Raw genomic sequence first — 12,404 nt, forward strand, 5'->3', positions numbered from 1 at the left:
GCAACCAATCAATGTTTCTCTGTCTCTCTCTCTCCCTTCCACTCTCTCTAAAAATCAATGCAAAGAATATCCTCAGGTGAGGATTAACAACAAAAAACCATATCCCACTTCATATATTTTAACACCCAGGGGAAAGTTTTCTAAATTAATGAAAACTTTATTTTAATTTCAGAAATTCTTTCTGATGTACCAAGACTTCATGTGAAATAGCAGAAGTTATTTTTATTTTTTTATATCAAAACAGTAAGTATGAATCCAATGTAGAAATCTGATGTTAGACAGTTCCTTTGGCAGAAAACATTTAATTATAAACAGGTTTTAAAATAAATACAATCCCAAAGATCATAGAAAAGAAAAACAACAACCCTGTATTTCTCAACACTAAAAATATCTCAGTACACCAATTTAATAACATTTTCATACTATCAACAACCTGCAACACAAACTTCATTACAATATGGCAAAAATAAAATTATTTTAAGAGGGAGAAGGAACTTCTGAATGTATAAAATTTCACAGATAAGTGCCAATATACACTATTTATATACATGTTGCATGTTACATTATTCCAAAATTACTCAATTGGCTGATCTCGATTTAGTGGGTGTGCAACATTTATACTAGTTTAACTTCTGCAGAATTAAGCTTTTACAATTCCAATGACAATTATACATAAAATATTTACACAAATATTAAAATAGCTGTTTATTAAATATTGTTTGGGAGAAAAAGATTTTCCATATATATGCAAACATTAACTATTATCAAGAGCAGCTTTGTAAATGTTTTTTTTTATGTTTTGCATTCTTTAAAGAATAGATTTGCTTCCAAAAGGTAAGGTGCCATTTTAGAATTTTTTATAAGTATATATTTGACATGGAAGAAAAAGAAACACTGGATGAAAAACAGAACATACTGCTTGTTTTTCCCTTTAAATGTAGGCCAAGTAGTATAGAGACCATGTTGTTCTAGGATACTGTTTCCTTGAAAAAGGAATATACTTAGAATCAAATTTCTTTAAACAGTAAATGATAAAAATTTGAAGAGCACTATTTCATATGGATTCTTAGAATGATTAAGGGCTTTCTTTAAAAAGTAATATAGAAATCTTGCTTCCATACAATTAACTTTTTAAAAACTAAACTTATGTCTATTGTTTTTCCCAGTCTAAATGTCATATATCTGAAGGCATATGTATTTGCATTTTCTAATTTGTGCTATCTAAAAAATTGGTAGATGATGCAGTAGTGTGGGAATTTTTAGGAAAGAAAACAATCCCTATTGAGTCACTACCCAACTCCTACAGTGGAACCTGTTAGTACTATAAGCTCATTTAAAATGTAGATTTCAGAAAAACCGTCTTGATAGCTTCCCTATCAATCCACTGCCTGTTATTCCACAGGCTCAGAAAGAAAAGGCCCAATTTTTCGACAGCCTGGCACAGCAATGGTACTTGAATCACCTCTGTGAAGCAGCAATATATCAATAAAAACACACGTATCATCCATGCTTGGCATCCATCACATCCAACTATTAGGAATGTCTCATGGCTCAAATTCACGTCATGGTAAAGAGGAAATGCAGCATCTCTTCACACATCTTCATCCCAGAATGGCCAGTCATTTGAAAAGGTCGGTACAGTGGCAATTCTAAATTCCAGGGACCCTTGTAGGAAAAGAAATGTTCTCCAGGGAATGGAAATGTTTTCTGGGGCACTCCTTAGCCCACTACTGGCTGGCTGGGGGACTAGCTAAATGCTTTATCACACATCTGCATTTACATGGTCTTCACTTTTAATAACAGAAAACATTTGGTTCCTTCCAAATTGCTCTTGCCACTGTAGACAATGATATGCTAATTATTACTCAACGTAATACTGAGAGCAAAACTGACAGTACTGCAAATACAACTGCAATTTAAGGTGCCAAAAGGAAATATGTTGGCAAGCTAAATGCTTGCACAATAAGATATTTGCCTTTAAAAATAATGGTGTGTGGGAAACTGAAAAAAAAAATGCAGACAAAATATATTTAAAGGTTTCAGTGCTCTCCCAATTAACATGACGTTTTAGGGATAAAGGATGGTTTCTTTATAAAACTTAAAACACTCCCATATCATGCTGTTTAGTGTCATAAGGCTATGTATTGGGTGTCCAGATTTGTGTAAAGAAATTTGAAATTAAGACAAAAACTGGAAGCTGCCTCTGTTCAAAAGTTTGACTTCAAACTGGACTGAAAAAAAACCTTTTATGGCCTAGTAGAGTAAGGTAAGTTTTTGTGCTTTATTTATTCATGGTCCATTCTCAGAAAAAACATTTTTTTTCCTCTTAATATTATCAGATTAAAGTCATAATGGTCGAATAATACACATAGAAAGGCTTTCAAGAAAATGCCTGGCTTGTTTCTAAAGGAGAGGCTGCTGGTGGTAATTTGTTTGCTGCTGGGCCACTGCGTGCGCTGGAACTGCCATGGGGAAGCCCGCCAGCTGTGGCAGACTGGCCGCAGTGTTCTGGTAAGATGACAGGTCCACGGACATCCCCATCTGCTGCGTGTAAGCAGCCGTGCCAGCAGCTGATGGAAGGGCAGAGTTCTGGTTCATATAAGTAGGATTGGAAACAGGGTCTTGTCCAGGGCTACAAACAAGATTTTAAAAAGAAAACCGTTTACTTTGCAGTCTAGGTTATGGCCAGAAATCAATCATCCTGAGAAAATAAAAAATGCCTTTCCTATCTTTTCAAGTTTATTACCTCTGCTATTCCAATTATGATTTACTCACTCTACCTATCCAACACTGTTAACCCTTTGTTCGCCATAAGAAACAAGTGGCGGACCTTCCGCACACGCCACGCACGTCTATAGCCGCAAACCTCACATATCAACTCTGGTCGCCAATTTTAAAATCAGACTTGTTAGTGACATCTCTGGGTTTGTAAAGAAAATTATGGTAACTTAAATTCGTAAATATTCCAGCACATATGGAAGAAATTCCAATATCAACATATAGGGCTGCCACTCAGATGCGCCAGAGATTAACACTGCGACACTTGAGATTTGTTTGTGTTTTCATGAATTTCACACCTAAAATGGTAAACATGGTGTGCATTCTTCATTATTTTTTTACAGATTTCGTCTTTGGAGCATCAACAAAATTTAGTGTTTTCGAGGCTTTTCATGTCGGCCCTTGCTTTTGTTGATATTTCCGTAGAATTGAAAATTGTCATTATTTTATTATTGAATTTGTCGTTGTAATGTATTATATTGTGCAAATAAAATTCAATCCCCATAAATGGCATCAGATGAAGAAATCATTGAACCAAGCACCTCGCAAGAAGAAGACGACATCCTTTATTCAACTCCAGAGTCAGATGATTTTTTAATGAAATTCAAAATACCATGGTGTGTGGGGATGGTTTCCATTTTGGACGCGTGGCAGTTAACTGGTTAATGTAATTTTTATATTTGGTAAGAAGAAAGTACTCAAAAAGTAAAAAAAATAAGGTAACAAGGCCCATTTAATCTGAAATCATTTAAAAATCCTCTGGGGAGCTACAGACTGTTTCTGACAGCGGAATCCTTGGCAGCTTCAATGAGAACAAACCCCCCGCTCCAGTACACCTTCAGCCCATGTTCTTTCTCCCTTCCTCATCTCTTTATCCAGCACGAAGGAGCCCACCCGTTTTCCTCACATTCTTTCCTCTTTCCTTCGGTAGGGCACTTTCAAAGCTGTCCCGATTGTCAGCCTAATCTAAATCCCTACATAAAATTAATGAAGGCAGAGAGAATGGTGTACTCTACATAGGACCCTGCATCTACCTGCAAGACAGTCCTGACCTATAGTTTATTAACACTATTAAAAGAAAACTAAGTTGAAAAACGACACCAAATTACAGGACTTCTGTTTGTTCCTGTAACTACATACATTTATCTTAAAAGATATGTAATTTTAAATTACACCAAATACACTGCTCACAATATAGGAGGATTAATGTTTACACTACCTGTTTCTTCTCTGTAATTCTTAGTGTTACCCAAGATAACAAAATTTTTCATTTTAATTGAATACCAATATGAACAAGTTTATTTAATTTCCAGATGGCTAAAATGTATACTACTTATGGAATTTAAGAGTAGGGAGAGACCTCATAGATTATCTACACATGACTATATGGAGTGCACATTCTGTGTGGCTAAGCAAAGTTAATAGAAAGCAAGATTTAAATATGATTTTCAGAATAGAAGTGTTATCATAAAAAATTATAGACCACAAATTCCCCAACTCAAACACTTCTTTTTTAAAAAATATATTTTATTGATTTTTTACAGAGAGGAAGGGAGAGGGATAGAGAGTTAGAAACATCGATGAGAGAGAAACATCGATCATCTGCCCCCTGCACACCCCCTACTGGGGATGTGTCCGCAACCAAGGTATATGCCCTTGACCGGAATCGAACCTGGGACCCTTCAGTCTGCAGGCCGACGCTCTATCCACTGAGGCAAACCGGTCAGGTCTCAAACACACTTCTTTAAGAGTCAAAATAACAGTTTTCTGATTTTAGGTGTGCATACCGATAAATATGTCTGGGACTACTTTGCTAGTCTGATTACAGCACCATGCTATGGTATATATATGCTAAAGTATATCATGGGCTTGGTCCCTGTGGGGACAATTAGCTTTATTTTGTTCCAGGACCCAGACTATAAGCCATGGGCAACCATCTCAGTGTGGGTAACAAAGCTAAGAGCAGCATCATTCTGACTTCATGAAATTATGATTGGGTAGTTCTATAACTTTATCTCAACAGTAAAAGATGGCACTATTATTACAAAGAGAAGGGTCTACTTATTCTCCTTCTGAAAGTTTGTGAAAATTTAATGTACCTAATTATAAAATTAACACAGCTCCCAGAAACTTACCTCAGATACGGAGCTTGAGCCGACTGTGTTGTCACTGAAGAATTCACATTTGGAGGCAGAGATCTCAGTGGACCAATCTGATCTGGTCCTAGGCTGTAGTTTTGGGCAACAGTAACTTGGTGCATGCTTTGACCCATATAATTTCCACCATGTGATTGAACTGGGTAGGTCTATTAACAAAGAGAAAAATTGGCTCACTGAACTCCCAAACAACTACCTAACAATATATTTAAAGACTTACATGGAATAAAATGTTATTGGTTTTACCAATCCACTCACCCTAGTATAGAAAGTGGAGAGCTTTCAAACCACAGTGCCAATCTATGGGAATTTATTATTTTCTTGGTTGTTCTTTTATTATGCAGGGGGTTGAAAGGAAAGGAGGTGGTGTATTTTTAAGTAGTAAATTGGAATCCATCCAGGTTGCCTATTACTCCGTAACGTGTCTTGCTGTAGAGCCACAGAAAACTAAATACTCCCATGAAGGACAACCGCCAGAAAGATGACCTCCTTCACCTACATCCCAGGATGACTTAATTCAACTCCTTCCTAAGAATGACACCTAGGAGAATGTATTGAAGAAGGAGACTATGTTGAAGAATAACGGCATCAGGGCAGAGTCCTCCCTGGCAATATGCCCTTTACTTCCTGCCTCTAAGACAGGACAAAAGTAAAGAGTAATTTTGTGGATAAAGGAGATGTATATTTAGGAAATAGCAACATGGTCTGAGTCTCTGGTTATTTATATGTAACCTACTTAATTTTCAGAGTAACATCTTAAGGATAGGATCTACCATCTGTCTATTAAATACAGAATTCAAAACAATGTACATGTTTAACAAATATAATATAGCAACTATCATCACTCCAGTTTTAAACTCAGCTGTTTTTAAGCAAAAACCATTGACATGAAAATTTAGAATGCTAGAAATGCCAAATCAATACATTAAGTGCAATCCTTCACTTCCTTGGCAGACTTGTAACAACTCACTGACAACAGACTGAGACTGCGAATGGACCTCTTCTGCAGTTAGTGTTTCTCACCAGAACTAATGGTGTGTCAAACCAAGTTTTCCTAGTACGAACCCTTTTCTTCAAGTTAGAAGAGGAATTTTGAATATGTCAAGTGCTGTTATGAATGTATAGTGTAGACAAAAGTCAAGAAAGTGATAGAAATCTAACTTTTTAAGTAATTGAGTTGTGCGTAGCAAAGTACAGGTTGTAAATCGTATGCAACTAAACACAAAACCTGACATAAGAATGACAACCCTTTCCAGACATACAAAGAAGCAAATATGATATAATTCTTATAATATAATGTAAATGGTAGACATTTCTATTTTGTTCCATTTTCACAGCAGCAGCAAATAGCTCTGAAAACAGAAGCAATATTGAATACACTCCAGATGTCTTCTGCACCCAGAAATCCTTTCTACTTTCATTGTAATGACTCTTTCATCATTTTCAAAAGTTCAGGGCATAGCATATTTGATAAATGCATCTTGTTTGATGTGACAGTTACCATAGTAACTATTCTTTTTCTACTTAACAATTACGTTATCTCAAGTCATCTAGATTATGCACCCACATTCTCTTCTCTTTTTGGTCTCTCCTTTACACCCTCCTTTACATACCAGTTTTCATAAATTAACATGAATTTTGGTCATCAGAGCTCATTCTGAATTCAATCGCTAACTGGCTGAAATTTTAAAAAGGCTTCAGAATACTGGAAACTGATAAATAAGTATTCACTTCAGCTCGGAAGCATATGTAAGGTGTAAAGTCCTAGGAAAAGAAGCTGTTCATGTATAGCTTATTGAACCTGCATCAATAAGCTTGCATCATATCCTCATGATACATGAAATTTTACTAATTTAAGTCATGCATCTAAGAAAACATAAAACATGATCTGAGAACAAAAGTAGTTCATTAAGTTTTTAAATAATCACAAAAGTCAAAGAAATCTTGACAGGAATGTTAAATCCTGCTTGTTGAGCAATAGGAACAGCATCAGTACCTCATGTGAAAGACTTCTGATATGACATACAGTGTCCTAAAATCAAAGGATTTATACTCTATACTTACAAAAAGGACGTATATATACTTTAAAGATTTATGCTTTATATTTACAAAGCATAAGAAGAACCAAAAGTCATCTCATATATTTAGTAGCCTCTTTTTGTTAAAAGAGAACTAAAATATATTTGTGAAATATCAGTATCTACTTTGTCCTGGTGAGCACTAATTATTTAGCCAATATTTTTTTACTATCAAAAATTAGTTTTATAATTTTACTAGAGGCCCAGTGCATGATTAAATCATGCACATGTAGGGTCCCCTACACACTTTCGCTTTCGATCACTCTGGCGCGGCAGAGGCTTCTGAAAGGCCTGGTGCCTGAGCAGACAGGCACCCAGCTCCCCCGCTTTTGATGGTCCGCAGTGGGACGTGAGCTCGCTGCCCTAGAGGCCCCTTCTGTGCCGCAGCACAGCCATGGCGCAGACGCTGAGCTTGCGACCCAAGCTCAGCGTCCCGCCGGCCCAATCGGCCACCCTGGCCACCCCGAGTCCCGCCCCCCCCCCCCCCGCGCCTCCTGGCCAATCGTGGGCATAGCGAAGGTACAGTCAATTTGCAAATTTGTCTATTATTAGGTAGGATTCATAAACCATAGAAAATGTAATACCATGCTTTAAAACTTCTTTTAAACTATTTTTTTAATTTAAAAAAATATTCTAAAATAACATGCTCACCTGCATTGGAACCCCAGCTGATGAAGGTGGGTAATGTGCTGGAGGATGGAGCTTTGAATAAACTGAATACATTGGTGCTTCATTCACCAATTTGTTATAGAGTTCCAGAGCTTCTAAGACTTTTACATTCAACTCAGACAATTCTGAATGCTTCCTGATATAGAAGAAAAGCACATTAATACTCCTCATAGTTTTTAAGCATGTATTTAGCAACACAAATTATTTTTTAAATGGAGCACATTTTCTTTTTATATATATATTTTTATTGATTTCAGAGAGAAAGGGAGCGGGAGCGATAGAAACATCAATGACGAGAGAGAATCATCAATCAACTGCCCCCTACGCACCCACCACCACACACACACACACACTGGGGATCGAGCCCCCAGTCCCGGCATGTACCCTGACCAGGAATCAAACAGTGACCTCCTGGTTCATAGGCTGACGCTCCAACACTGAGCCACACCAGTTAGGCAAATTTAGCACATTTTCTATTCATATTTTAAATAGTTCTTTATTTACAGGGTGGGGCAAAGTAGGTTTATAGTTATGAGTATGCAAAACACAGAACTTATTCTTATATTATTATTTTCCATACAAGAAACTGTAAACCTACTTTTGCCCAACCTTGTACAATGAAAGAATATTCACACACCATCCAGAGCTGAGGGGTCAGTGCTGACATGTACACATAAGGAACTGGTGGACATTGAAATTGGGTCTCAAAAGAACTGTTGGTCCAGAAAGAAACTCACTACAGACTGATTCATTTGCCTGTCAGCATAACTATTATTGCTCGTCTCACATTCAGTTCTTATAAGTATATCTCTAGTGACACATGATCTCGCTCATCTAGGGGAAATGATGAACAACATAGACTGATGAACAAGAACAGAACCAGAAACAAGGAGGCATCGATCGGACTATTGGGCCTCAGAGGGAGGATAGGGGAGGGTGGGGGGAGGGGGGAGAGATCAACCAAAGGACTTGTGTGCATGCATATGAGCCTAACCAATGGTTAAGTTCAACAGGGGGTTGGGGCATCCGTGGGGAGGGGTGTGGGATGGGAATGGAGGGATGAGGACAAATATGTGACACCTTAATCAATAAAGAAATTAAAAAAAAAAAAGAATATTCACAAAGGGAAAACAGGAGGAGGAATTATTTAATTCTTATAATAACTAGCTAATGTGACTTCATAAAACTAGTCCTTTCCATACCTCACAAAATGCAATCAAATCATAATTTTGGTGCTAGGAGAATTTTGTTCCAATATGTTATTGATTTCTGTTGGAAACTCAATTACAAAGAAGAAAATTTTCTCAATTTTGGAAGAGTCCAGGCTTTAATTAAAAATCTTAGTAGAGCCCTAACCCGTTTAGCTCAGTGGATAGAGTGTCGGCCTGTGGACTGAAAGGTCCCAGGTTCGATTCCAGTCAAGGACATGGACCTTGGTTGCGAGCACATCCCCAGTAGGAGGTGTGCAGGAGGCAGCTAATTGATGTTTCTAACTCTCTATCCTTCTCCCTTCCTCTCTGTAAAAAATCAATAAAATATATTTAAAAAAAGAAATCTTAGTAGAACTAAGAACTCAGGCAAGGCCCAGAGTCTGCTATGAAATACAATATGACTGAAATAAAAACACAGTCACAAACAAAATCATGCATATTTCCATTTACTTATATTCATGAAAGGATCAACTGAAAAAAATTTTAACAATTATCCCTGAAAATGAAAATGATGTTATATAAACTAGTCTCTACTGCTCTTATTTGTTGATTTCTTTTGAGAAAGTGAGTGAAAAGAGATACCTTATTATGTAAAAACAAATCCAAATAAAAGAATGTATTTTCAATTTACCCAAGGAACTCCAGAGAAAATCCTTCTGACTTGGTAACCTTCTGTCTGTTCCACTGGGAGGAATAAAGAACTCCCTTTGCAACTGACAAGTTCATAGAAGTTAAATGGTCACTTTTTCAGGCATCCAACAAGCCTGTTTATTAAATGTAGCTCTTTTTTATATATACGCAAGAGGCCTAAGAGATAAGAGGCAGAGGGCTATCAAACAAATGACCTGGCCTGAGACCTACCAAGACTTGTCACCTTTCCTCTATGAGAATGTCATATCTGAAACAAACAAAATATGCTGTTTCCTCTCTTGTATGTGTGACAGTATGAGGTAGGTCATACTTTCAGAAGTATCAGTTGTAAACCACACAGGAAGCTTCAGGAATTAGTGTCCATGCTAACAAAAGTATGGCTACGAATCAACCACAGGCTTCTTTTCCAGTTTGATCATTCATTGACCATTAACATCCCTGCACCGAAACCAAAGTAGCAGATGTTTAAATAGTTAGTGCTTTCCTCAAAATAAGAACAAAATGTGATGAGACTACCACCATCATTCCATTAAGTGCAACAGGGATGTATTTTTCATTTCTGTAGAAAATACAAAGAATATATTACAAAAGCCCAATGGAACAAAGACTATAATCTCCAGTGACTAGAAAAACCTGCTGCTACTACCCTTCTCTGGTGAAGGCAGTAAGTAAAGTAGTCCCTGTTCTTGTGCTGCTTTATATAGCAGTTCAATAAACAGAATCTAAAAAGGGATGACTATGAAATACTAACGCCTTGTTATCCTTGTCTTCCCTTCACTATTCTCCCTCAGATAGAAAGCTCTGAGGAATAGAAGGGGCTAAAAATAAATAAAAAGATCAATACCCTGATAGCCTATCTTTCAGTGCTGCTGCTATTTCTAAGGGTAAGACTAGGTGGGAAAATGAACTTAAAAGCACAACAGAAATACAAGGAAGCAAAATAAGAGAAGGTATGTTCATTGGATTTATAAGCTTCACAAAAAAAGGGAAAATTTCATTTGAAAGTTTTACAAATACTAATTCTCATCACATAACAAGACAATGATTGGCTAAGATCCCTGTTCTGATTTTGTACTCTATACAAATTTATTCTTCATTATTTATTATCCTGCAATTCCAGCCCAAGGAAGAAAATGAAGACTGGCACCATAAGAGCAAGAGTCCATGCTTCTACAGATACTCTATTGCCATGAAAAAAAATTTTTTTTTACCAAAATAAAAAGTAGCACTTTGCTACTAGTTGGTAAGAGTTTGAGAAACTGAGAAGTAATTTCAATAGATTGACCAGATTGACCATCAAGAATCTCACCTATCAATCTCTTCAAGTTTTTCATCTATCATTGGACCCATCTGTTGGCAGATACCTGTAAATATAAACATATTTTAAAATCTTTAAACTTAAACCAGTTTAAGTAAATTTAAACAATGTTTAACAACAGAGCACCACTATGCAACACCATGCATAATACAGAGAGAATGCTAGAGAAAGGACTATGTAAGAACTAATTTTAATACTATTCAGCACCAATATTAATATGTGACCAAAGGCAAAGTAAAAAAAACAAACAGAAATTCCACTGTGTTCTCTAAAAGTACTAAGTTTTACAGACTGTGAAATTTAGAGTTATTGCAAAATCTTAAAAATATCTAGGAAACTATCATTAGCTAAGTAAAATAAACTTGAGTTAGTGTGTAAAATATGTAATTATGAACATTTTTCATTTATGTAAGCCATTTCAAAATTAAACATGTGTATTTCCAAATGAAACATTGATATTATGACTACAATATCCATAGTCATAACTAGACTTTCTTCTATTGAAAGATTTAAGATTTATCCATTTACCACAGATTTTCTCCCAAAGAATTTTTTAAAAAGGCATAAAAACATTTGTTTTGTTTCAATTCCTTGAGGACTATAAAGACATCAGTATGCATCAAATGACTATATTACAAAGTTAACACAGATCATGTATAATTTTGAACTGTGAAATTAGAGAATAAAAACAGGAATAAGAATTTCTAATATTTTGAACTCAATTAAATTATTAATAGGCTGTTATTTCTTATTCTGTCCTTTTTTAGACTGCAAATCTCTTCAGCCAATTTCATTAAGTGGGCTTACAGAAATACAAAGACTTTCTTCTGGAAGAGGATAGGCAGGTTTATAACAACAATCTCCACGTAATATGTTTACTGTATAACTATACTATTCTGTTTCTGCCACAGATTTCTAATCCCTACAAGCAAACACAAGGCAGAAGAAACTTAAGATGTTATAAACCACAAAAACATTAAAGGACAGTAAAGTAATCCCTAATATTCACTAAGTACCTTCTAAGTCCAAGAGGTCCTGGGAGTCTGGTTTGGAATCAGTTGGATCTATACTCTGGAGTACCTGCAGTGCTCTATCCATCTTATCCTAAAAAATAATAGGATACTTTAAAAACTCACTAGGGTTTTCATTTCAATGAACATAGAAATTACTCTTTCCAAGCATTTTCAAGGACAGTGCATTTTAAAAGTCTTGATAATGTAACTATTAAACAAAAGAAGGGCTCTACCTCATCTATATAAACAGGCTCAGGCTCTGATATCTTAATTTCTTCCTCTTCATCATCAATTACATTCAATTTGTCCACAGCTGCTATGAAAACAAAGTAAACTTTAAGTTCCTCAACATTTACTATGGTATTTTAGTCATTCGTTTCTAAGCAGTCTGTAATTATCAATAAGAAAAGAAGGAAATCCTTTAAATAGTACAGTCATTGCATTTCATACATTATTACATATGTTCAAGTATTGATGCCACAAATATTTAGCTCTTACTATGTGCCAGGCATTGGAAATACACCAGTGAG

The 12,404-nt window shown here is 36.0% G+C and overlaps 1 protein-coding gene across 2 annotated transcripts in view; it reads right to left on the minus strand.

Moving 5' to 3' along the window:
* Positions 1 to 202: 202 nt before the first annotated feature.
* STAM2 (signal transducing adaptor molecule 2) overlaps positions 203 to 12,404 on the minus strand; it is a 37,418-nt gene continuing 25,216 nt past the window's right edge. The window contains exons 9-14 of one of the 2 annotated variants that reach the window (XM_054722803.1): positions 12,108 to 12,187; positions 11,878 to 11,965; positions 10,853 to 10,907; positions 7,664 to 7,817; positions 4,914 to 5,083; positions 203 to 2,632 (exon numbers count right to left, since the gene is read on the minus strand). In XM_054722803.1, coding sequence (XP_054578778.1) covers positions 2,404 to 2,632; positions 4,914 to 5,083; positions 7,664 to 7,817; positions 10,853 to 10,907; positions 11,878 to 11,965; positions 12,108 to 12,187 — 776 coding nt within the window. In that variant the 3' untranslated portion in view covers positions 203 to 2,403. Of the gene's footprint in view, positions 2,633 to 4,913; positions 5,084 to 7,663; positions 7,818 to 10,852; positions 10,908 to 11,877; positions 11,966 to 12,107; positions 12,191 to 12,404 lie in introns of both variants that reach the window. The other variant, XM_054722802.1, reaches the window with a different exon arrangement.

Source organism: Eptesicus fuscus, chromosome 11 (genome assembly GCF_027574615.1).
Source record: "Eptesicus fuscus isolate TK198812 chromosome 11, DD_ASM_mEF_20220401, whole genome shotgun sequence".
In the NCBI taxonomy this organism is placed as follows: Eukaryota; Metazoa; Chordata; class Mammalia; order Chiroptera; family Vespertilionidae; genus Eptesicus; species Eptesicus fuscus.